General features: G+C 40.9%; 1 protein-coding gene across 1 annotated transcript in view; it reads left to right on the top strand.

Moving 5' to 3' along the window:
- The first annotated feature begins 8,804 nt into the window (after window positions 1-8,804).
- ARG1 (arginase 1) overlaps window positions 8,805-24,984 on the top strand; it is a 49,442-nt gene continuing 33,262 nt past the window's right edge. Inside the window, 5 exon segments of the mRNA XM_030196546.1 lie at window positions 8,805-8,932; window positions 18,512-18,584; window positions 22,467-22,512; window positions 22,514-22,639; window positions 24,063-24,222. Of these exon segments, the coding sequence (XP_030052406.1) occupies window positions 8,882-8,932; window positions 18,512-18,584; window positions 22,467-22,512; window positions 22,514-22,639; window positions 24,063-24,222 (456 nt within the window). The 5' untranslated portion in view covers window positions 8,805-8,881.

Genomic DNA, 24,984 nt, shown 5'->3' on the forward strand with positions numbered 1-24,984 from the left:
CTGTCCCAGCTCCTGAAAAGCTCTCTGCACGGCAAGTGGGATATTACTGGAGAAGTCATTTGTTCCCAGGTGGATAACATCAGTGTTTGACTCCTTAGTTTCTTCTCTGATTATAGAGATTATTTTCTTGGTACTCCTGGTAGCTGAGGATCCTGGAAGGCATTTCACTTTGCATGGCCCCTTGAACTGTGTTTCAAAGTTAATGCCTCTGATGATGGAATCCCCTAGTAGCAACAGTTTTGTGGTATGAGTTTCAATATTAGTGCTTTGGGGGTATCTTTGCTCTTTGGGCACCTTCATATCTTTTTATTCCACCTATTTTCACTTATACAGAGGTATTATCTCTTTCTTTCCTGTTGGCCATTCCTCTCCCTAAGTACCAAGCATCCTTCTAGCTTTCTCCATCACCTTTTCTACCTGTTTGGCCACCTTCAAATCATCACATATGATCACACTCATAAGCTGTACTGCTTCATTGGGCTGCTTTCCTTTCTGAGTATGCAACCAGAACCCTCATCCACACTCTTATCACCTCCCGCTTAGACTTCTGCAACTTGCTTCTCACAGGTCTCCCACTGAGCCATCTTTCTCCTCTTCAATCTGTTCAAAATTCTGCTGCACGACTAATATTCCACCAGTGTCATTATGCTCATATTTGCCCTCTCCTCAAGTCACTTCCCTATCCGTTTCTGCATTCAGTTCAAACTCCTCTTACTGACTTACGAATGCATTCACTCTGCAGCTCCTCAGTACCTCTCCACTCTCATCTCTCCCTACACTCCTCCCCGGGAACTACGCTCACTGGGCAAATCTCTCTTATCTGCACCCTTCTCCTCCACCGCAAATCTCTCTTATCTGCACCCTTCTCCTCCACCGCTAACTCCAGACTCCGTTCCTTCTATCTTGCTGCACCGTATGCCTGGAATAAATTTCCTGAGCCGATACGCCAAGCCTCATCTCTGGCCATCTTCAAATCTAAGCTAAAAACCACCTCTCCAATGCTGCTTTTAACTCCTAAACCTTCAACTGTCCCCTATCCCTGATATGTCCTGTCTGTCCTAACCCTTATCCCTTACTTGTCCTGTCTGTCTGTCATAATTAGATTGTAAGCTCTATTGAGCAGGGACTGTCTCTCCATGTTCAAGTGTGAAGCACTGCGTACGTCCGGTAGCGCTATAGAAATGATAAGTAGTAGTAGTAGTACTGTAGACCAAATGCATGATCCTGCATTTATTTACCATTTGGGGCGGGGAGTCATCAAGGTGCGGTAAAAAGGTGAGCTTTTACTGTACCTTGATTTATCATGGTAGTCAACAACCTGTGGAATAACAGTCCTGCAGGTTGCTGACTTCTGTAGTAAATGAATAAAGCTGCTTGTGAGCCACTCCACAAGCAGTGTTATTCTAATGGCATGGAGCATCATGCTGCCAAGCCAATGCTTGATGCTTCCAGATGTGACTTCCAGCCCTCAACTCCCCATGCACATCGTCCCACCCTCTAATCCAGCCCCCATCACTCTGATCAATTCCTCCAATCTCCTCAATCTAAGTCCCTCACCCCCATGCCCATACCTCTGTTATCTGGTGGCCTAGGGTTCCCTGGCAAGGAGCAGTGGTGTTCCTAGGGGGGCGGACACCCGGGGCAGCGCCCCGCCCCCCCCCCCGGGTACAGCACCCCCCCGATGTAGCGCATTTAGCATCTTTTTTTCCTGTGCCTACATCAAAAGGAAAAGATGGCATATGGGAACTTGCCCCTTTTGCTTTGTGGAATGCAATGGTATATTATAAAAATGCACTTGCCTTTTTTTATTACTACTATTTCATAGAAAAGATATTGAATAATGAGGGAAGGGTTTCCTTCCTGCAGAACTGTCCAGAGTCATTCTAAATGTGCCAACATTATCCAGTTCAGCACATTATTAGCTGTCAAGTTCATACAATGTTAATTATGTTCAGTGGCAAATAAATCTGTTGGTTCAGGCCGCTTTCTATGTGAATATTCCATCACTGTTTCATTATTGCTACCAAGTATTACATATTAAGGGGATTTGTTTTAATTCATTTATCAGGTCCTTACATGCACATGGTTTTGCTTTTTTAAACCCAAAGTTTTCCTATGATAGCTTGCTTATTTGAATTAGTTTTTCTGTACAAGTTTTGCTTGATTTGTCTTTGTTTGAAATAAAAAATTTTTAAACACATCTTATCAACAAGAGGCAGGGCTAGGTGGGGGCAGGGGGCCCCACCGAAGTGGTCTGCACAGGGCCCTGCAACTGCTAAGACTGGCCCTGGACCCTTCTAAAATAATCCAATAACTCTAGTGAATTAAATAAATGCAACAAATGAACAAATATCAAATACCTTATAAAACTCGATAGGGAGATCATCTGAGCCTGGTGTCTTATGGGATGGTGAGGACTGGATCACCTCTCATATATCTGCCTCAGTTATGGGGGCCCCTAAACCAGCAGATTGTCTAGCAGTCAATTCTGATCCTCTGCATAAAGACTCTACCAATTTGCCTGACATCAGTGTCAGGCAAAATAGTAAAGACCATTATAAAAAACAAAATTACTGAAATATACATAGGCATGGATTAATGAGACAAAGCCAACATGGATTTAGTGAAGGGAAATCTTGACTCACCAATCAACTACATTTCTTTGAAGGGGTAAACATTTGGATAAAGGCTGGTCAATACTTTGTGTCTGGATTTTCAAAAGACATTTGACAGAGTACCTCATGAATAATGTCCTATTGTGGATTAAGAACTGGATAATAATGTAATGTAAAGCTGTCATCGTTGATGATATGTTGAAACCCTCTGCTCAAATTTGCCATGCCAGAATCACTAGCATGGCTTTGTAAAGGGAGCCCTATGTGGCAGTAAGGGCTCCTAGCCACATGGCCACACGGTAAGAGTTATCTCACCGCATGGCCATTTTCTTCGGCTTTAACTGGCTGCAGAAAAAATAGCCATGTCACATGGGGAAAATGGCCCTGCCGCTAGCACAGGGTCCTTTTTCCTGCAGCTTGGTGAAAGGACCCTTCAATTAGTATGGTTTGGGATCAGTCAAAGCTTCCTCAATTAATATTACCTTGTCCTCAGGAGAATCTCTTAAATTTGAAAATAAATCTAGAGTTTTAGGAGTAATTTTGGATTCAATTTTGACCTTCAAATTTCAGACTAATGAACTTGTGAAGACATTTTTCTTTAATCTTTGATGATTAAGAGTTATAAGATCTTCCTTGAGTCCTACAACTTTCAGGATTATAGCTGAGGCAATTTTGATTCCTCATTTAGATTATTGTAATTCTTTATATTGTTCCATCACTCAGAAATTAAGGAGGAAGTTGCAGCTACTACAAAATATAGCTGCAAGATTAATTTTTAGGGAAGGAAAATTTTGTGAAGCCTCTCCGCTCGTGAACATGTTGCACTGGCTTCAAATGGAATTGCATATATATTTTATGATACTGCTTAGTTTTTAAATGCTTTTATGTATTGGGTTCCAAATATATAACACGACTTTTAGTATTTCCTATTAATAGGACACATTTTAGAAGTGCTCAAAGATTAACTCTTAATTTTCCTTCAGTGAAAAATGTAAGTTCTGGCTCTATCTGGGAACGTTCATTTATTTATGAAAGTGCAAAAATATGGAATGATATTCCTGTTCAAATTTGTAATATATCACCTTATATTTACTTTTGTATGGCACTTAAAACATATTTGTTTGCACAATGATTGTAGATTAAGAGGCTGCTTTACAAAGGCACGCCAAAAAGTTTTTATATTTATTAAATTCTTTTATAGTCAGTCTTATTAAGTTTTGATATAGCTGTGGTTTAATTTTTTATATTTAGGGGTGAATTCTATAAATCACACCTAGACAAGTCGGCAAGGAAAAAAAGCACTTAAGCACTATTCTATAAGCCATGCCTAAAGTTAGGGGCGGTTTATAGAATAGCACTTAAGTGCTGGAGTTCCCTTTAAATTTCTCGCATGTCCATCTGCATCAACAAAAACGAGGTGCAAATGCCCTTGCCTAGATTTACGCATAATTGGAATTCACGCCCATGCTTCACCCTGAAACACCCGTGACCCTTCCATTTCCATGTCCCCTTTTCCGAGATGCATGTAAACTTTAAGGGTGGATCACGCTTTTAAATTTACGCATGTACATGTTAATTGATTTCAATTAGTGCCAATAATTGCTTGTTAAAAAACAATTATTGGCACTAATTGGCTCATTATTCAATTAATTGGGTGCACATCCAAATTTGCACTCGCAATTCTTGGTGACTTTTAAATAATTAGGGGGTTAGCTGTTTTAGATTTATGTTTTTATACATGGTTTGAATATGTATTTATGATTTTACTAATATGTTTTTATGTGTATATGTGTTTACAGTACTTTGCATGCCCCTGAAGCAGCTCTTGGTGAAGCATGACCATGTTGGGCATCTGTTTTTAAAGAACCCGGAGCAAGCATAGTGAATAAACAGAGTTTTCTCCTTTTCACCATGTTTTCTTCCATGCTGGATCTTGTTAGCCGGCTGTCTTTTTGTTTTTTGTAACTAAGGGGTCATTTTACTAAGCTGCGGGGAAAAGGGCCCTGCAGTAGTGGCAGGGGCCATTTTTCCCAAGCGTCAGGGCCCTTTTTACTACAGCAGGTAAAAAGCCCCTAAAAAATGGCCACTCCCCCGCATCTTCAACCTGGCTACGCTTCTGACTGAAGCAAATCCTTTGTTTGGTTTCTGTGAGGATCATCAAGCAGGAATACAAGGACTGACGTGAGTCTAGCTCGTTTCTCTCTTTTAGGAAATAATTGAGCTGAATGTAGACTATTTGCTCTATATGTTTTCCTAGAAACGGGATATTAGGTACCGATTGGTGTCTTTCAAGCTTGTGTGGTCAAGATTCTTCTTCTTTAACAGAGGATGCACCATTGCCTTCTTTGAATGCTATTGGTACTTCAGTTTTTGTGGCCCCTTTTATGAGGCACTTGCTTGCCTGCTGCACTAACTCAGATGGGCAATGGTTTGAGAGATCAGGTGGTTGGTCAAATTCCTCTCAGGATTTTGTCAAGGCCTTCCGCTGTTATCAAGTTTAAAAAGTCCCATATGTTTGTGTAAGAAAAGGGCATGTTTGTGCACATTTGCTTAACTGGCAGGAGACTGGATGAGGCTACCTGTAGATCCTGGTGGAGAATTTTTTAATTTGTTGGCAAAGCAGGGCCGTTGAGAGACAGAGCCGGGCCTGGAACAGGGCTGTCACCCACTCGGAATGCAGCCGCTACCCCTTGCTCGCTCGGGCCACCGCCTCCCCCCATCCCCTACCTTCCTGCGTCAATGCGTCTGCTCCTCCCCGGCCTCCAAGGGAAGGGCCCCAGTGCTGGAATCTGTCTCTCTTGCTCCTGTTTGCCAGGTCCGGGTTATCGCATTAATTCAATCACCCAGGTCCCCGCAGGAATAGGAGAGAGACAGACCTGACATTGGGCCCCCTTGAAGGCTGGTCCTGGGGAATTTTGCCCCCCCCAGCCCCCCCCCCCCAGCAACCCTGTGGCAAAGTATGCAGTAAGATCACTGCAGTTCAGTTTTGAATGGGCAGGATGGTTGTGTTGTGGGCTTTGCAGTAGACCATTACTTTGCTAAACAGGTGCTTGGTTGAGTTGGCAGCCTGTTCAATGCATTGAGAGAATTTCTTTTCTTTTTTTGGCTGCTGTTGACTTGGTGGTACTTTGTCATATGTTTCCTACAGTTTAGCCTGTCCTCATTCAGGCAAGATTTATGCCATCTCCTTTTCGGTTTCTGTCCTTCATACTTAAGGGTCCTAAATTCTAGAGGGAACCAGGATGAGCATTTGTGAGTGGGGCATAAAACCTTTTCTAGTGGTGCAGTTTTCTCTAGGTCCTTAGCTAAGTGTGTATTCCAAATACCAACCTGCTCTAACACTGTAGTTCTTTTTTCATCCACACAGAATACCCACTGAATATGAATTGGCATTAAGGGGTCCTTTTACAAAGGTGTGCTGAAAAATGGCTTGTGTAATTGCTGCGCATCCATTTTGGGTCTGACACCTTACCGTCAGCCATTGACCTAACAGTAAAGACTCACGCGGTAACCGGGCAGTAATGGCTTACGCGCACCAAATGCCACTTGGCATGCGTCTGTTACGTATGCCCGAAAAGAAAAAATATTTTTCATACATGCGTATCGGACGTGCGCCAAAAATGAAATTACCACAAGAGCCATGTGGTCATTGGGCGGTAACTCCATTTTGGCGCACGTTGGACACGTGTAGACGCTTATGCGGCTTAATAAAAGGGCCCCTAAGAGAAGAATAAGGAGACTAAAAAAGGATGCCTAATTGCTACAGAGAGCTTACACATTCAAGTTAAAAGGGAACCGCTGGTAGCCCAGTGTAAGAACAATCCTGATATAGACATGAATGAGGACCATCTGGAAAGTAGCTCATAAAATATCAGTGAGTAGCCAAAGAACTGAACTAATATATGAGGTACTGCACTGTACATATAAGCACTTTCTGCCGGATTCTATATATCACGCCTAGCATTCCGTACCTAAATCCAAGCATATTCCATACACGTAACTTAATTGGCTTAACAAGCCAATCAGCATTGTTATCAGCACTTAACAAGCAATATTGAGCACTAATCGGCAATAATTAGAATGTACATTCTAATTATTGCCGATTAGTACATGCCGATTAGTACATGCATAACTCACCAAGCCTATGCTATAACTCACTGTGCCTAAATTCTAATGCGCACATTCAAAAAGGCGCGTGGTTAGAGGTGGGGAAATGGGCGTTTCATAGGCATTCCCAAATTTATGTGTGTTGTTATAGAATATAGCCCAGTCCTTGTAAATCTACGAACATCTACGATTTTCATTGGTGTAAATGGATGCGCATAGTTTTAGGTACTGGGATATCAACTAAGTGTATTCTATATACCGTGCCTAAATCTTATAAAGTACGCTTAGGCAAAAGTGATTTCCATGTGGATTTTCCAAGCGTTATATATAGAATCTCCCCCTTTATGGTTTTTTTTTTTGGGGGGGGGGTTGCAAATTTTCATCAACAGCATCCGGGATGTGTTGAGGAAGCTGTGGCAAGGAAGGCATGTACTTGCACTATGGTGGTCATATGATGGGGTAGTTAACTTTTAGAAGGATGAAAGTAGGGAGATCACAGATATATTGGAAGAAATCTCTCTCTCACGCTTGAGTTTTTCCAACTGGGATTGTGGGGAATCACCAAGTTTCAATATACAGCAATGACAGCATTGCAATCAGCTGATACATGTAGATAGGGTTTTCAAAGTCACTCTGTGGAAGATACTGCTGTTGACACAAACAAGCACATGAAATTGCCTTAATAGAAAAAAATGTATATGTGTAGTTGGTGGAGGAGGGGGTGGATACAGGAGTCTGTGGATTGTAGATTTGCATGAGTGCATTTGGGTGAGACTGTAGGGTGGGCATGTGAGGAAGTAAGGTTGTATATATGTGGGTTGTATATATGTGGTTATGAACGGGGTTTGGAGTAAGTATATCAGGAGTGTGTGTGTGTGTGTGTGTGTGTGCATCAGAGAAAAGAGAAACAGAGAGTGACAGATAGAAAGACTGATTTTTGGAAACGTGTAGGAGTTGGAAAATTCTTTTGGGTGCCATCCATTGCTAGCTGCTTTAGGGGTCCCCCGCACGCCCAATGCGTGTCAATTTTGAGTTACTGCCCAGCTACCATGTAGCCCTTGCGGTAATTTCATTTTTGGCACGCGTCCACTACGCACGCCAACAAATATTTGTATTTTCTGGCACACGGGTGTTAATCGGGCGGCAAATGGAATTATATGTGCGCAGACCATTACCACCTGGTTACCGTGTGAGACCTTACCACTAGGTCAATGGCTGGCGGTAAGGTCTCAGCCACATTGAGCCTGCAAAGAGGTGGGAAAATGTGGGGTACAAATGCAATAAATAAATAAATAAAATGGATGCGCGGCAATTTTCATTTTGCCAGACGTCCATTTTTGGCACCAATTTTTAAAAGGCATTTTTTACAGGTGCGCTGAAAAATGATTCTGCGCGTGCCCAAAACACGCGTCTACACTACCGCAGGCCATTTTTCAGTGTGCCTTTTTTAAAAGGGCCTCGTAGTTATTGTTCCCTGTGCTAAAGTGCTGGAAGGTTGGAGGAGGGGAAATGGAGCAGTGGTCAGTTTTCAACAGTTATTAACATCTTATTCCCACAGAAAGAAATGCGGGCGGTTGAAAACTCTTCCCTGAAAATAATGACCTGTTGTTTCTGGGTTTTGAATTCATCTGAAATATCCACACTTTCTTCCTGCATGTCAAAATTGCTGAATTCCATTCTCTTTATCAGAGTTAGTGCACCTTCAGACAAACAAGCAGTTGGGCAGGCAGACATCGATCCCTTTTTGTATATTTTTACAACATTCCCAGAGGTTGGAAAACATACAAAAGTTCAGTAGTTTGTATCACAGATACCTACATAGTTACTAAAACTGAGACTGGCACCGTGTTTAGTCACTTTCTTTTCACTATTTGACTAATCTATACGTGCCATTATATAACCCCTTTCCTGTTTCAACATTTGGCAATTCTGTGTTGGCAGCTGATACACTCTTGCAGGGCTGAAAGGAAGCACCGCAATTCTGAGGGCAGGGTTGCTCAATTATTCCAGTGGGTGGAGATTCCTCTCCTTCTGACCTCATTCAGCAGCATCATTTTTCTGATAAATAGAGACAGGTGACTGCCATCCCAAATTATTGGAGAAGAAGTCTCTTAAAGCAGGAAAAAGCCAGCACACATTGTGGTCTAACCGGTGGCAAGATGAGCTGCAAGAAAATTGGAATTGTTGGAGCACCTTTCTCCAAGGGCCAGGTAAAATATATCCCTATTTTCAAATATTTCCTTAGTTACCAATAATAATTCTAAACTTAATGTTGTAAAAACAAAAAACTAATCTCATTTAGGGGAATTTTTTTTTAGTTCTCTGTAAAGATAACAGGACACTGGAACATGTTAAATGAAGGCAGATAAAAGATTAGTGGGGTAAAGTGGACTGGAATCTAAGTTTCATGAAAGAAACATCTTTATTATAAAATCTGGGTTTACTTTCCATTTGAGATGAAAATAGCAGGTCACAGCAAAAGTAACATTGTTGTTTGTATAGTATTACCATATGTACTGAGCACTTTGCAGACACACATAATTGACAGTCCCTGCCCCTTGGAGCTTACATCTAATCTAGTCGGATTACAAAAGCAAACAGGCAAAAAATAAATACAGCTCTCTCCGATTATTTAGGATCCATTTTATTAGGAAAGAGATTGTTTTTGAACAGGGAGTAGAAGATGTGCAGGCGTATTTTCAAACCACTTAGAGGCTTATTTTCAAAGCACTTAGCCTCCCAAAGTTCCATAGAAACCTATGGAACTTAGCCTCCCAAAGTGCTTTGAAAATATGCTTAGACTACAAAGCTCTACAGTAACCTATGGAACTTTGTAAGTCTAAGTGCTTTGAAAATGAGCCCCATAATTATGGTATTTTATGATTTAAATGCTGTCTATTATTCACAGGTAGTTAGACTGCTCGCATGTATTAGATAGGCATTAATATTAACTTATGTAAACTCGAGTCCTTATAAATCTTGTGTTTGGTTACCCACCTTTAATCCTGACCTATGTAAGTGGGCTATAAATGTCATTTTAAATGACATTAAAGCACTGAAACTGACCAGTGAGACTAACTGAAGCAGGAAGAACCTCAAGTGAGTAAATCTGAAAGCAATAGATCTCTTAGGAGACCACATAAGGGTTAGTAGAAAGTGTGTTTCTTACCGCCACTATTAAATATGGATAATAGCATACATCCACTAAACACTTGCGATGGCCTTAGCATTTGTGTCACCTCTGCAGCCAACCCAGGCTCTCTCTCTTCCCCCCCCCCCCCCCACCCCAAAAGTACTGTTAACTGAGTTCAATTCCCACTTCAGGCACAGGCAGCTCCTTGTGACTCTGGGCAAGTCACTTAACCCTCCATTGCCCCATGTAAGCCACATCGAGCCTGCCATGAGTGGGAAAGCGCAGGGTACAAATGTAAAAAAAAAAAATACTCTATGTCTTTATTTCCTTTCCTGTATTCTCTCATGTCTCCCCTTCTCCCCTTAATATTGCCTTTCCTCCCTTCAATATAATTCTCACTCTCTTTCCAACAGGAATATCCTTTCACAAAATGTAAAATTATGTAATAGTCCTTAAAAGTCAATAAGAGATTATGAGGCTCATTTTCAAAAGAGAAAAATGTTGAATATGTGTCATAAAGCAGCAAATGCACGTTTTTCTTCTCAAAACATCCAAATCAGTATTTTCAAAACCTATTTTGCAAACTATCTATGCAATAAATGTGCAGTGCATCCAAATCACAAGGGGGCATGTTGGGGGCTTTTCAGGGGTGGGATGAGGGCAGGCTTAGGGCATTCATAACACTTGGACTTTTAATAGCTATATGGAACAAAACGAAAGCATCTAGGGCTAAAACTTCATGTTTGATCTAAACCTGTTTTAGATTGAATAAGACACAAAAGGTGCCCTAAATGACCAGATGACCACTAGAGGGTATTAGGAATGACCCCCTTATGACCCCAGTGGTCACTGACCCCTTCCCACCCCCCCAAAATGTGAATAAAAATAGTACTTACCAGTCTCAATGGCAGCCTCAGATGTTATAGCCAGGTCCTTTAGAGCAGCATGCAGGTCTCTGGAGTCGTCTAATGGTGGGTGCAGTGCACTGTAGACTGCTAGACTCAGGCCCATATTTCCTCCTACCTGTTATACTTGTGGTGGAAACTGTGAGCCCTCCAAAACTCACCATAAACCCATTGTACCCACATATAGGTGTCTGTGGAGGGGCATAATCGAACGGGGATGACCATCTCTAAGGACGTCCGGTGAAGGGGCGGGGAAACCTGTATTATCGAAACAAGATGGGGCGTCCATCTTTCATTTCGATAATACGGTTGGGTGACGCCCAAATCTCAACATTTAGGTCGACCTTAGAGATGGTCGACCTAAATGTGAGATGGTTGACCTTAGAAATGGTCGTCCCGGTTTTCGGCCATAATGGAAACCAGGACGCCCATCTCAAAAACGACCAAATCCAAGGCATTTGGTTGTGGAGGAGCCAGCAATCATAGTGCACTGGTCCTCCTGACATGCCAGGACACCAACTGGGTACCCTAGAGGGCACTGCAGTGGACTTCACAAATTGCTGTCCGGTGCATAGCTCCCTTACCTTTGGTGCTGAGCCCCCCCAAACCCACTCCCCACAACTGTACACCACTACCATAGCCCTAAAGAGTGAAGGGGGCATTTACATTTGGCTACAGTGGGTTTTGAAGGGCTCACATTTACCAGCACGTGTACAGGTAGGGGGGGGGATGGGCCTGGGTCCGCCTGAGTGAAGTGCACTGTACCCACTAAAACTGCTCCAGGGACCTGCATACTGCTGTCATGGAGCTGGGTATGACACTTGAGGCTGGCAAAAAATTTTGAATTTTTTTTTTTAGGGAGGGAGGGGGTTGGTGGCCACTGGGGGAGTAAGGGGAGGTCATCCCCGATTCCCTCCAGTGGTCATCTGGTCTGATTGAGCACCTTTTTGAGGCTTGGTCATGAAAAAAAATGGACCAAGTAAAGTCGACCAAATGCTCATCAGGGACGTCCTTCTTTTCTCCATTATCGGCCGAGGACGCCCATCTCTTAAGCATGCCCCAATTCCGCTTTCACTATGCCTCTGACACGCCCCTGTGAACTTTGGTAGCCCCCGCGACTGACTGCAGTTGAGGATGCCCAGAATCAGTTTTCGATTATGCCGATTTGGGCGACCCTGAGAGAAGCACGCTCATCTCCCGATTTGTGTCAGAAGATGGGCGCCCCTTCTCTTCGAAAATGCCCCTGCATAGGACTATTGTAGTGTGTACAGTTGGGTGTAGAGGGTTTGGATGGTTTTGGAGGGCTGAGCAAACAAGATAAGGGAACAACAGTGAGATCTGTGCCTGGGAGCATTTATATGAAGTCCACAGCAGTGCCCCTTAGAGTGCCCCATTGCTCTCCTGGGATGTCTGGGGGACCAGTCTACTAAAAGTGCTGGCCCCTCCTACATCCCAATGACTTGATTTTCTACATTTTTTTTTTCAAAAATAGCTTGAAAAGATAAATGCACAGAGCACAAAAACTCATTACAAACGGTATTTTCAAAAAGAAAGATTTTTTTTTTTTGCAGTTTCAAAAATGGTCATGTTTTCTTTTCGGATTTGGGAAATTTAGCAGAAAACGTTCCAAAGTCTGACTTGTATGTCATACCGAAAATGCCCCTCCCCCCATGTCTCACACTCTGGACAAATAGAAACCTGGCGCTTGAACATGGGCAAGAAAGAGATGAGGCACAGTGTGCAAGGCAGCCTGTAGCCAAGTTAGCAATGAGGAGAAGAGCACAGGTGAAAGTAGCCTGCCCTACAAGGAGAAATGGGGCGAGGGGAGAGAGGAGAGAAAGTGTGGAGAACAATATTTAAAAGGAAGGGAATGGGAGAGGATTCAACTCTGGTATCAAGACATGATACATTAATTTATATATGAAAAAAATTAACAAATCTACTTAGAGCAAACAATAAGAAAGTAAAAAAAGAACTTGCTCTAATTGGCTATGAGAATTATCTGTGCTATGCTCAAGGAATATACATTAAAAGATTTTAACAAAGGGCCTTAATAGCCAAGGGTACCAACTCAGTGGACACACCTAATGAGGCTTCTATCATGGGTCAACCACCACCTCCGAAAAACCTACAGAATGAAATAACCAAAACAGTCTGTAGTAAAAAACGGAGTGGGGTAATAGTACATAAATACTCAACTGACTATAGGCACAGATAATAACAATTAAGCCTAATGAATATAATAATGTATCGGAAGAACAAAATATTCAAAAAATATTCAAAAAAGAGACTAAATATAAAGAACCAATGACAAAGGGAGTACTTAGCTTCAAACCCGGGAAGAAAAAAATCCACATCCAAGAGGCGCCTCCGAAAATTCTTTGACAGAATGTTCTTGCATAAAAAAGTCTCACTCAGTCTCTTCCAACCTCTCTCTCTCTCTCTCAACAGTAATAGAATTCTCACTGTTTCGTTACTTCTTCAGGAGAGGATATGCAAAAAAAACGCGAACATCTTCCGCATTGCATATTAATTTATATGAAATACTGTCCCAGTTCTTTTTGATCAGAGACTCTATGAAATGTTGAGGCTGTTAATGCATTTGCTAATACAATGGTCTGGTCCAACTTAAATCTTGCGTGCAATCCAAAAGGAGGTATGGCCATGGGAGGGGCACGGTCAGGTCAGGGGCGTTCTCAAATTGTAGGCGCAATGTTATAGAATTCCTGGGTTGCACACCCAACTTGTGCGCCAGTATTTACACCAGGTTTCAGCAGGCGTAAATCTTCACGCCCAAAGTTGGGCATGGGAATCCGCTCTAAGTACAAGGGCACTCAGCCGAGAGCACCCGTAGTAGAATAGCGCTTAGTATGCATTTTCACTGGTGCCTAAACTTGTGTGCCATTTATAGAATTTCTTTTACCCCTAAGTATTTAATGCTGTTTAGCAGAAGAGCCCCTTAGACTAGCTTGATTTTGTTTTGGAAAATCTTTTGCGTTAATGATATGTAGACAGTCTGGGAACTCTCGACTGACATCATTGATGAATAATACTCTTTCAGGGCTTCTTTTACAAAGCTGCGCTAGTGATTCCTGCGTGGCAAATGAGTGGAAGCCCATAGGAATTGAGTGGGTTTCCTCTCATTTACCGCACAAGAATCACTAGCATGACTTTGTAAAATAAACCTTCAGTTTCCTTGGTTCAAACTAAAGAAATTAGACAGGAATGTGCCTTCTCTCTACTCTAATTCTAGACACTTTGCTGTCCATTTTTAGAATGTAGACCTATTTAATCCAACATATTTGGCACAATATGGCCAATGCATAAACAATTAAAGGACTGTTTCTACCAATATTTATTTATTTTCCATTTTTATCTTATTTTGAATTAACTCATGTCATTTCAGTAGTAGCTCAAGGTGTGAGGTATTTCTCTATCCCCAAAGGACTTATGATGAAAGTTTGTACCTAGTCTGATGATTTTTACTGACTTATGATATCAGGAGAACATAGTCCAAATGTTTTTGTTTTGTTTAGCTTTCTGTCATTTATGGGATTTTTATCATTTTATTACTGTTATTATTTCATTTCAGGAGTAGTATCATCAACACTGTGTTTTACAGCCCATGCTAAAGAATGATACCAGTTCAAGGGCCATGTTTACTAAGATGTACTAGCATTTTAGCGCACGCCTAAAATTAGCACGCGCTAAATGCTAGAGACACCTATATGTTCCTATGGGTGTCTTTAGCGTTTAGTGCGTGCTAAAAATGCTATAGCACCCTTATTGCTGCTTAGTAAACAGGGCCCTAAGAGACTTACAAAACTATTTCTCTCTTTTTTTAATCTTTACATGTGAATTAAGGATCTGATTCATTCCCACTATTTTTAGCCTCCTTTTAGTAAGCAGTAACTGTTATAAAACAGTCTGTTTGGTAGATAATGGGAGTCTAGGAAACTATTTTTGATGTAATCCTTAGTGGAATGCAGGACTTATTTCAAGAGGTAATGATGTTGGCTTCACTGGGAAACAGTGATCGTGACATGATCAGATTTTATAACTGGAGTGCAATCACTAAGGAAATCTACTGTAGCAGCATTTAGATTTTGAAGGGGTAACTATGATAAAATGAGGGAAATGGTTTTTAAAAAGCTGAAAGGCTCAGCTGCAAAGGTTAGGACATAAAATCAGGCATGGACGTTGTTTAAAAATCCAGTTTGGAAGCCCAGACCAGATGCATCCACATATTAATAAAGGTAGAAAGAAAGCAAATGAACAGCCAGCATAGTTGAAGGAAGAAGAGAAAGAGGCTATTCGAGCCAAAAGAACATCTTTCAGAATATGGAAAAAAGATCCAAATGAAGAAAACAAGAGGCAACATAAGCACTGGCAAGTTAGATGCACAGTATTGATAAAGAAGGCCAAAAGAGAATATGAAGAGAAACTTGCCTCAGAGGCAAAAAAAATCATAGTGATGTTAGTTCATCAAGAAGTAAAAAGGGGCATTCAGGGGAGCGACTGAATTCTTTGCCTCAGTCTTATTGACGAAGATGTAAGAGATCTACCTGTACCAGAGATGGTTTCCAAGGGTGATAATGCAGGAACTGAAATCGAAGTGAAACTGGAAGACGTAACTGAGCCAAACTGACAAACTAAAGAGTAGTAAATCACCTGGATTGGATGGTATACACCCCAGGGTACTGAAAGAACTCAAATATGAAATTGAAGATCTGCTGTAAGTGATCTGTAACCTATCATTTAGAATCATCCAGAGTACCTGAAGATTGGAGGGGTGCCAATGTAATGCCTATTTTTAAAAGGATCAAGGGCTGATCTGGGAAATTACAGACCAGTAAGGTCTGATGTCAGTGCGGGCAAAGTAGTAGAACTATTATAAGAATAAAATCACCTGAACACATAGACAAACATGGTTTAATGGGACAGAGTCAACATGGATTCAGCCAAGGGAAGTCTTGTCTCAATGTGCTTTTTTTTCTTTGAATGTGTGACTAAACATGTGGATAAAGGTGAACCGGTTGATGTAGTATAGTTAGATTTTCAGAAAGCATTTGATAAAGTCCCTTATGACAGACTCCTGAGAAAATTAAATACTCATGCAATTGAGGTAATGTTCTTTTGTGGATTAGGAATTGCTTGATGGATAGAAAATAGAGGGTGGGGTTAAATGGCCAAGTCTCTCATTGAAGGAGGGTGAATACGGAGTGTCACAGGGATCCATTCTGGGGCCAGTGCTATTTAACATATTTATTAATGATCTGGAAATGGGAACGAAGAGTGAGGTGATTACATATTCAGACAAAACAATACTTTTCAAAGTTAAAACACATGCAGATTGTGAAAAATTGCAGGAAGACTTTAGGAAGTTGGAAAACTGGGCATCCAAATGACAGATGAGATTTAATGCGGCAAGTGCAAAATAATGCACATTGGAAGAATAATCCAAATCATAGTTATTTGATGCTAAGGTCCACCATAGGAGTCAGTACCCAAGAAAAGATCTAGGCTAGGAATTATTAGGAAAGGGATAGAAAATAAGACAAAGAATATGGTGCGATGAGCGGATGAAGACAGGTTCTCTGCCTGCTCCGAGGATCCCTGATTAATTTCTTTGATTATACAATATTTTATATCCGTCACCCTATTTGTATTTGGTTTCAAAGCATATGGACAAATTTCTCCAGTGGACCACTCGAGGTATGGCTAGCAAAAACAATAAGAGAAAAGGGAAGATAGGGTACCCTGATAGTGAGGTTGCAAAAGGGACCATAGTCGATCAGGTGTCCTTAAATAAAAATAAAAAAACAGACAAAAGATTGCAAATTAATACTGTCAAGTACTGAGCATGATGTAAATAGGAACAACAAACATAGTTTGAAATGTCTACATGCGAATGCCAGGAGCCTAAGTTGGGAGAGTTAGAATATATTGCACTAAATGAAAAATTATATATAATAGGCATCTCTGAGACCTGGTGGAAGGAGGATAACGGGTGGGACATTGTCATCCCGGGTACAAATTATATCGTAGTGATAGGGTGGATCGAATTGGTGGAGGGGTAGCATTAACGAGAGCCTTGAATCAAATAGATTGAAAATTCTGTAGGAAACAAAACACTTCTTGGAATCACTATGGATTGAAATTCCATGTGTAAAGGGGAAAAGGATAATGATAGGAGTGTACTACCGTCTGTCTGACCAGGATGAACAGACAGATGCAGAAATGTTAAAGGAAATTTGGGACGCAAACACTGGGCAACACAATAATATTGACTAGGTAAATGTAACATCGGGCACGCTAGGGAGGTAAAATTTCTTGATGAAATCAAGGACAGCTTTATGGAGCAGCTGGTACAGAAACCGACGAGAGAAGGAAAAATTCTAGACCTAGTCCTTAGTGGAGCACATGATCTGGTGCGGGAGGTAATGGTGCTGGGGCCACTTGATAACAGTGATCATAATATGATCGGATTTGATATTAGCTTTGAAGTAAGTATACATAGGAAATAAAATACATTAGCGTTTAACTTTAAAAAAGGAGACTATCAAGCTTATTTTCAAGGTAATCAATAGAAATAAAACAAAATAAAACATGGAAAAGAAAATAAGATAATACCTTTTTTATTGGGCATAACTTTCAACCTCCTCATCAGCACACAGCTGACGAGGAGGTTGAAAGACTGCCCGGTGTTCAATTATCCCTTGAGAAAGCCATACAGAGCGAAACAGGCACCTGTCGGGGTTGTAGTGACACCTGGACATACAGATAAGTGTTGTGAAAGATACCTCCGTTAAGATGAAACATTAAGCTTAGGCATTGCAGGGTGAATATCGTCTGACAATTAATTGTACATATGGGACTTGACGAATGTTGCAAATACTAAATGACTCAATTAATGAAGAAATGAGAAAAATAAACTAAAAAATTAAATATCAAGTAAATAATCAAAAAAGAGGCAGGTTGGGGGTGAGTCAATGATTAAAATTGTCACGAAATAGGGGTGCACCGTATTGGTGGTACAAAAATCGCCCCGGTGACCATATGAGACTTTCTCTGATAAACCTTTTCAAAAAACCCATTTGGAAGATATTAGACACTCTTGCTTTAAACTCTACTATTTTTTGTATTGCTTATTTCTAGAATAAGCAGCATAAAATGTATTGTATTATTTTGGGGTCTTGCCAGGTACTTGTGACCTGCATTGGCCACTATTGGAAACAAGATGCTGGACTTGATGGACCTTCAGTTTGTCCCAGTATGGCAATACTTATGTACTTATGTAAGTTGTTTACTGTAGTACGTGCACAAACCAAACTACCCAGGTCTGACGAGATGCTTCCAACCCTATCATGTAGTTTATCAAAGCAGGTCAACTTATTGTAGATATGCACATACAGTCATGACTTTTCTGATGATTTTTCAAGTCGTACAATTTCCAGAATTTGCACTCAAACTTCTGCTCTAAATCAACCTGATCCTCAAGACACACCCAGTCAGTCAGGTTTTCAGGATAGTACGATGACTATGTATGAGATAAACTTGCATATAATGAAAGCAGTGCATACAAATTTATTTATGCATATTCATTTTGGTTATCGTGAAAACCGGACGTGTTGTTTTCTGAGGATTGAAAAGTTGAGAACCCCTGCTCTTAACTCAAATATGTTTTTAGTGCATTAGAGGTGAAATATGTCTGATTTCATCTTGTGTTATGTTTTTTTTTTAATTACTAGCCACGAGGCGGTGTGGAACATGGCCCGGAAAGCCTAAGAAAGGCTGGACTGATTGAGAAATTAAAAAGTCTAGGTAAATTTCAAATTAAAGTGATATTCAGGATGCATAATAGCAATGCATAATATCATGTGTGTGTGTTTGTGGAATAACAACATAAATGACATCACTCAAGCTTCACTATAGTATGATCTGGGTTTCTCAACCCAGTCCTCGGGGAACCCAAAGTCAGTCTGGTTTTCAAGATATCCACAATGAATGTGCACGGGATATAGTTTGCATGCACTGCCTCCATTGTATGCATATATAACTCATGCATGTTCGTTGTGGGTGTCTTGGAAAAAACAGACTGGCTTGGGGTTCACTGAGGACTGGTTTGAGAAACCCTGGTGTAGGTACAATTTTATTTCTTTAGATAGCAATACTTTGAACCATAAGTCACTCAGTGTCCACACTATTTTGCATTTATGCTTATGATTCTAATAATTGGAATCAATAGAAATAAAACAAAATAAAACATGGAAAAGAAAATAAGATGATACCTTTTTTATTGGACATAACTTAATACATTTCTTGATTAGCTTTCGAAGGTTGCCCTTCTTCCTCAGATCGGAAATAAGCAAATGTTGGTAGATGACAGTATATATAAGTGAAACATCAAAGCATTTCAGCGACAGTCTAACAGGATGAGGGTGGGTCTCTCACCTAACCTACCCTCATCCTATTTGACTGTCACTGGAATGCTTTGATGTTTCACTTATATATACTGTCATCTACCAACATTTGCTTATTTCCCATCTGACGAAGAAGGGCAACCTTTGAAAGCTAATCAAGAAATGTGTTAAGTTATGTCCAATAAAAAAGGTATCATCTTATTTTCTTTTCCATGTTTTATTTTGTTTTATTTCTATTGATTACCTTTAAAAGTGGACTAACACGGCTACCACACCTCTCCACTCAATAATTGGAATGAAATTCAGACTAAGAAAGGAAACTTAGAAACACCAAGTCCACAAGATGGGATATTTTATGTTACATTCAAAAAGGTAATCAAAGAGTAGAGATGAAACTCCTGTACAGATAAGCTTTCCAATACCATACCAAGGGCCCCATTTACTAAGCCGCGCTAGTAAAGTTAGTGCTTTTAGTTGACGCTGACCATTAGCATGCGCCCACAATATTACTATGGGTGCCTACACAGCACGCACTAATTTCGTGCATGCACTAAAAACGCTAGCGCACCTTTGTAAACAGAGCCCCACAGTAGTATATGTTGCTTTTATTTTTAAAGGTCTGAAATTCAAATTGTTTAGCTCTTCGTCATTACTGTTTCCAGTGTACAGAAAAGTGAATATGTCCTCTTGTACCATGAGAGAACCAAAGAGAGATTTGAACATTTTTATAATACCTGGGGCTCATTTTCAAACCTCTTAGACTTACAAAGTTTCATAGGTTACTATTGTAACTTTGTAAGACTGCGTGCTTCGAAAATACGCCTCAGTGCTTCCTTGTTTAGTTCAGGAATGTGTACATTGCTATGACAAAATTCATTTTCGGAATTTCTGTGTGCCAAGTTCACCATTAACAAATAAAGGGGCCCTCTTACCAAGGAGCAGTAAAATCTGGGCTTAGCAAATTCTAGCATGGTCCTCTCCTATGGGCTAAGTCCAGATTTAAAGCAGCATTTTTGTAGGGCTTTCTTTTTTCTTTTTGCAGGTTGTGCGCTAATGCTTCCATTAGTGCACAATACCTGCAAAATATTAACTCAATAGCGCTTTCCCGCCTCCTATTAAGAAGCGCTACATGCTCCTGCATTAACCCTGTACTATCCAGTTAGCATGTACTAATCCTAATGCACTAGCATGATAACAAGAAACACCTACTTGTCTTGATTTAAAAATTTAAGCTGAGAGTGAAAGTAAATTTCCTGTATTTTGAATTAGCTGTATTTCTTTCACAAGTTTATTCTTGTTAAAATTTTGAAAGGATAATAAATAAAGTATATTAAAAAATGAAAGTGGAACCTTAAGCATTGATAGTCTAGTGGCACTGGACAGCTCCTTTAGGACATAAATGTTACAAGAGCTCTCCACCTCACCACAAAAGCCTCACCCCCTAAGACACACAAAAGCTGAGGTTCAGTCTTGCCTTTCCTCCCCCCCCCCCCCAATCCCTTGAGACACTGAGTCACTTGAAGGATTCAGGGGATGTTGCAGGCAGAAACAAACCCCATCCATTCCTGTCAGAACACTTGCTACTGTCAAAATGGTGCCACATAACCCCCAGCAGTAGTCTTATGATACTGCTGGTAGGGGGTCAGCTGCCAAATAAGGAAGCTATTTGCATACTGGCCCCTAGGTGATAGTACCAAGGATTTACAGCTAGGGATCAGGTGAAAACATTTTGGCAGTAGCAGCTACTAGGACAGGCATGAGTGGAGATCATTCTTATCTCCCTCAGATCCCTTGAGTGGCCCTCAGCTATGTTTCAATATTTATTTTATTTATTGGGATTTAGTGACAGATTCTTCTAAAATTTATGCTCCAATTTAGGGTGTGAGGGGGCAGGACGTTGCTGACCATAAGAACTTAGAGGCCTCCAGGAGACCGTCAAGGGGGCTTGCCATTTGGTCCATGAGGGTGCTTTCAGTTCTGTGATCACCATGTAAAATGAGGCCTTTAAAACATAACTGCATGTTGCTGCTGGCAGGAATGTGCAAGGTTCCTGGCTGTGATAAGCTGCAAAATATTGCTTATGAAACTTAGTTACAGGATCTAGGTGAGCCAGCAGCTTATTGGCATCTGAGAACTAAATCTCACAAAAATAGCTATTGGCCTGCAAGCATCTGCACAGGTTAGTACAGGAGCTCTAAAAGTGTTAGCAAGGGGTGTTTGGGTGCTCTGTTTGTGAATGAATTGGGAAAGAAAATGGAGGCATGTTTCCTAAGTTATTGGAAATTGGAACTGACATATCAAGCCAGTTTGCCTATAGGAAATCAAACTTAAAACCACCATGACCTGAATATCGCTACATACCACACTATGTTTATATACATCACTAAGAATCTTGTAGAATTGTAGCCAAAAGAACTAACACCAAGTATCTTTTCTACCCCTCCCCCCCCCCCACACCTTATTTTTCTGTGCTTTCCTCCCCACTCCCTGGTTTGAAATCTGAAAATAATAGCAATGGTAAGCATGCCTCACTGCACAGAAGCAGATATTCCATTCACTTGTTGCTTTATAGCATGTTTGAAGGTTTGCACTGTTTGATGGATCTTGGGTATTAAATCTAATGCTCCTGGATCCACCCTTCAAACTTAGCATTGCAATTAGAGTTGCTAGCTGGCACCAGATCTTCAGAACAGGCTGAGCTTATCCTGGCTTGACCCCCATTGCATGCAAGGACTTGTAATCTATGTGATAGCAAAATCAGAGCTGCAAGAAAAGGAACTAAAAGCAGAACTGGATCAACATGTTGTCAGGGGAAAACAGTGGAGCTTGTTTGTTTGTTTATTGGTAATTTATTAACCATCTTTATGAAGAGAGTCCACCCAAGGTGGCGTACCGCAGTACAGCTTGACACAGCAAGTACAAATTTGGCAACCCTAATTATTTTCTGTCAAAGCCTGCAAAGACAGGTCTTAGGGGAAAGCTTGCTAAAGAATAGAAACATACAATAATCTCCAATGTCCCAATAGTTCCTGAAGACTAACCAGGTATATAAAAAGTAACAAGCGCTTGTCATATCAGGGCTCCCAAACCTGTCCTGAGTGGGGACTCTACAGCCAGTCAGGTTTCCAGGATATCCATGATGAAAACGCATGAGACACATTTGTAGATACTCACCATACAGTTTATAACTGAAAGGTTACAAGTTCTTTTGGGTCCTATATTTCATAGGACTTTTTTCAGCTTTAGTGACTTATGACCTCAGTCTGGTACTTATCCTCCCCAGAATATGATGTTAAGGATTACGGTGACCTGCATTTGCTGATGTTCCCACGATGAGCCTTTCCAGAATGTGAAGAACCCCAGAACTGTGGGCGAAGCCACTGAGAAACTGGCAAATGCTGTAGCTGATGTCAAGAGAAGTGGAAGAACCTGCTTAGTTCTTGGCGGAGATCACAGGTTTTATTTGCTATTTTATAATAAACATAGTAACATAGTAAATGACGGCAGATAAAGACCTGTACAGTCCATCCAACGAGATAAACTCATTTTACATGGCATGTGCTGTCATCTACTATGTTATGTTACTATGTGATACTTTATATGTATACCTGTCAAATTCGAATGACTGAAAGGAAAATGAAGATCCTGCATGTACATTTTTAAGCAGTACTGTTATGAGGAGAGGGGAAAATTCTAATTATTCTTCACACAAATATTGAAAATATATAATTTAATTGTACCAAAGAAAATAATAAAGGAAATGACTGACTGTGTTTGCCATGAACATACAAGGCTTTCCTCTTACAATGTAGAAAATGACATATACAGAGCTTCTGATTTGAAGTTTAACCTAAGAACACTGATAAAACACATGAAACAGGCAATCAACCAACCAAATAAATGACTAGAATAGTATAGCTGAAAAATACCACTTACCCTAGTATGTACTTTCTCACCCCTCCCCTTGTCTGCTTTGTTCTGTATGTACATCACGCCAAGTGCTGGTTCCAAGATGGTAACACTAAAGTGCAGCATGTGCATGCATTAACAATCCCCAAAATTCTAGTAGAGTCAAAGGGGGCAATTTTAGAACTCTCTGTGCAGGTGAGACCTATATGTGTACTTTGCACTATGCAAACTTTGGGATTTTCAAAGTGAAAAGTACACGTGTATTTGCAACCTTACTTCAAGAACCACCTGGAGAAGCCCATTACATCATTGCTGGAGCTGTTTATTTATTGGAAAAGATGACATGTTTTATTTTAAATCAGCCATAACTATATAAGTCTTTGAAAATACACATCCAGTTTATGCGACACAGGGAAAATTGCACAGATTGTAAAACCTCTGGGGATAGGAATACACCTATTGTACCTGAATATAACCTGCCTTCATCTACTCCTGACAAAAGGTGCAAGGTAAATTCTTAAATCCCTTCCCTTCCAAATTAAAACAAAGAAAGATTTCCTGTGATGAAACAAATGCGAATGAGCTCATAATAGTTTGTCTCTAGCTTTAAGGCAACAAACTGTTTATAATACAATAATTGTCACTATGTCCATCTACTCTAGTTTCTTTGTAGAAAATACTGCATTCTAAGTTATTATCATATCCTAAACTTATTAACCACAAATATGGAGACATTCTTCCAATGACAGTACATGGGTCTATATTATTATCAGCCAATCTTCTCTACCCTGTTTTTCAAATTCAATGTTTTAAATAGAAAGCTTATTTGGAAAAAGGTGTTGCACAACATCCTGAGTCTCACAAAATATTTAGTTTAGGGTCGGACAGACAAATAGGCTAGCTGCAGAGAATCAAAGTTTTGCAATGCTCACTCTGTTGACTTAAATTCTTCTCTTTTCTACTGATTCAGCTTGGCGGTAGGAACAATTAGTGGCCATGCAAAGGTTCACCCTGATCTTTGCGTCATTTGGGTTGATGCCCATTCTGATATCAACACTCCATTTACCTCTCCAAGTGGCAACCTACATGGGCAGCCTGTCTCCTTTCTCATCAAGGAATTGAAAGATAAGGTAAGAGTTCTGATTGTGTGCCATGCAAAACATAGCAGCATAGATATGCAAAACAACATACGGTGCTTATATAAGACTTTTTATCTTGTCATAAAAGAGAACATTTCTTGGCATGTGTCAGACTTGTGAGTTCTTGTACCAAGTAGAGCGCTGCTGAGCCCGGTACTCGGACCAGGTTCTTCTGGGCGGCCGGACAACTCCGGGTTTCACCTGTGCTGACCGCCGTTCCCCAGAGCTTGAGCCCCTAGGTGCGGGCAGCCTGCAGGACTTACGAGACAGAGCTGGAAGCGGGGTGGTGAACGTATCGGCCAGGCAGGCAGCAGGCAAGAGAGTGATCCGTGTACAGGCAAAGTCAATAGGCAGGCGGCAGGCAGCAGGCAGGGCAGTAATACAGGTACAGGCAATGTCAACAGGCAAACAACAGGCAAGAGAGTAATCCAGGCACAGGTAAAGTCAGTAGGCAGGCAGCAGGTCAAGGGGGTAATCCAGGTACAGGCAAAGTCAGTAGGCAGGCAGCAGGCAAGAGAGTGATCCAGGTACAGGCAAAGTCAGCAACGAGGGACAAGTAGATAAGAAGCAAACTACTGAGCAAATAACACCTACCAAAGTAGAAGCCGAAGCATGGAGTCTAGGAAGAGTTCAGCTGATAAAGTGCTGGCGTCTGACATCAGTAGGAACCAGCAGGGAGAAGGAGCACAGCCATAGGACAAGAGCAGTGGAAGGAAGAACCAGAAGACCAATAGGAGAGAAGCAAGGGAAGCC

This window comes from Microcaecilia unicolor, chromosome 3 (assembly GCF_901765095.1).
Source record: "Microcaecilia unicolor chromosome 3, aMicUni1.1, whole genome shotgun sequence".
Lineage (NCBI taxonomy): Eukaryota > Metazoa > Chordata > Amphibia > Gymnophiona > Siphonopidae > Microcaecilia > Microcaecilia unicolor.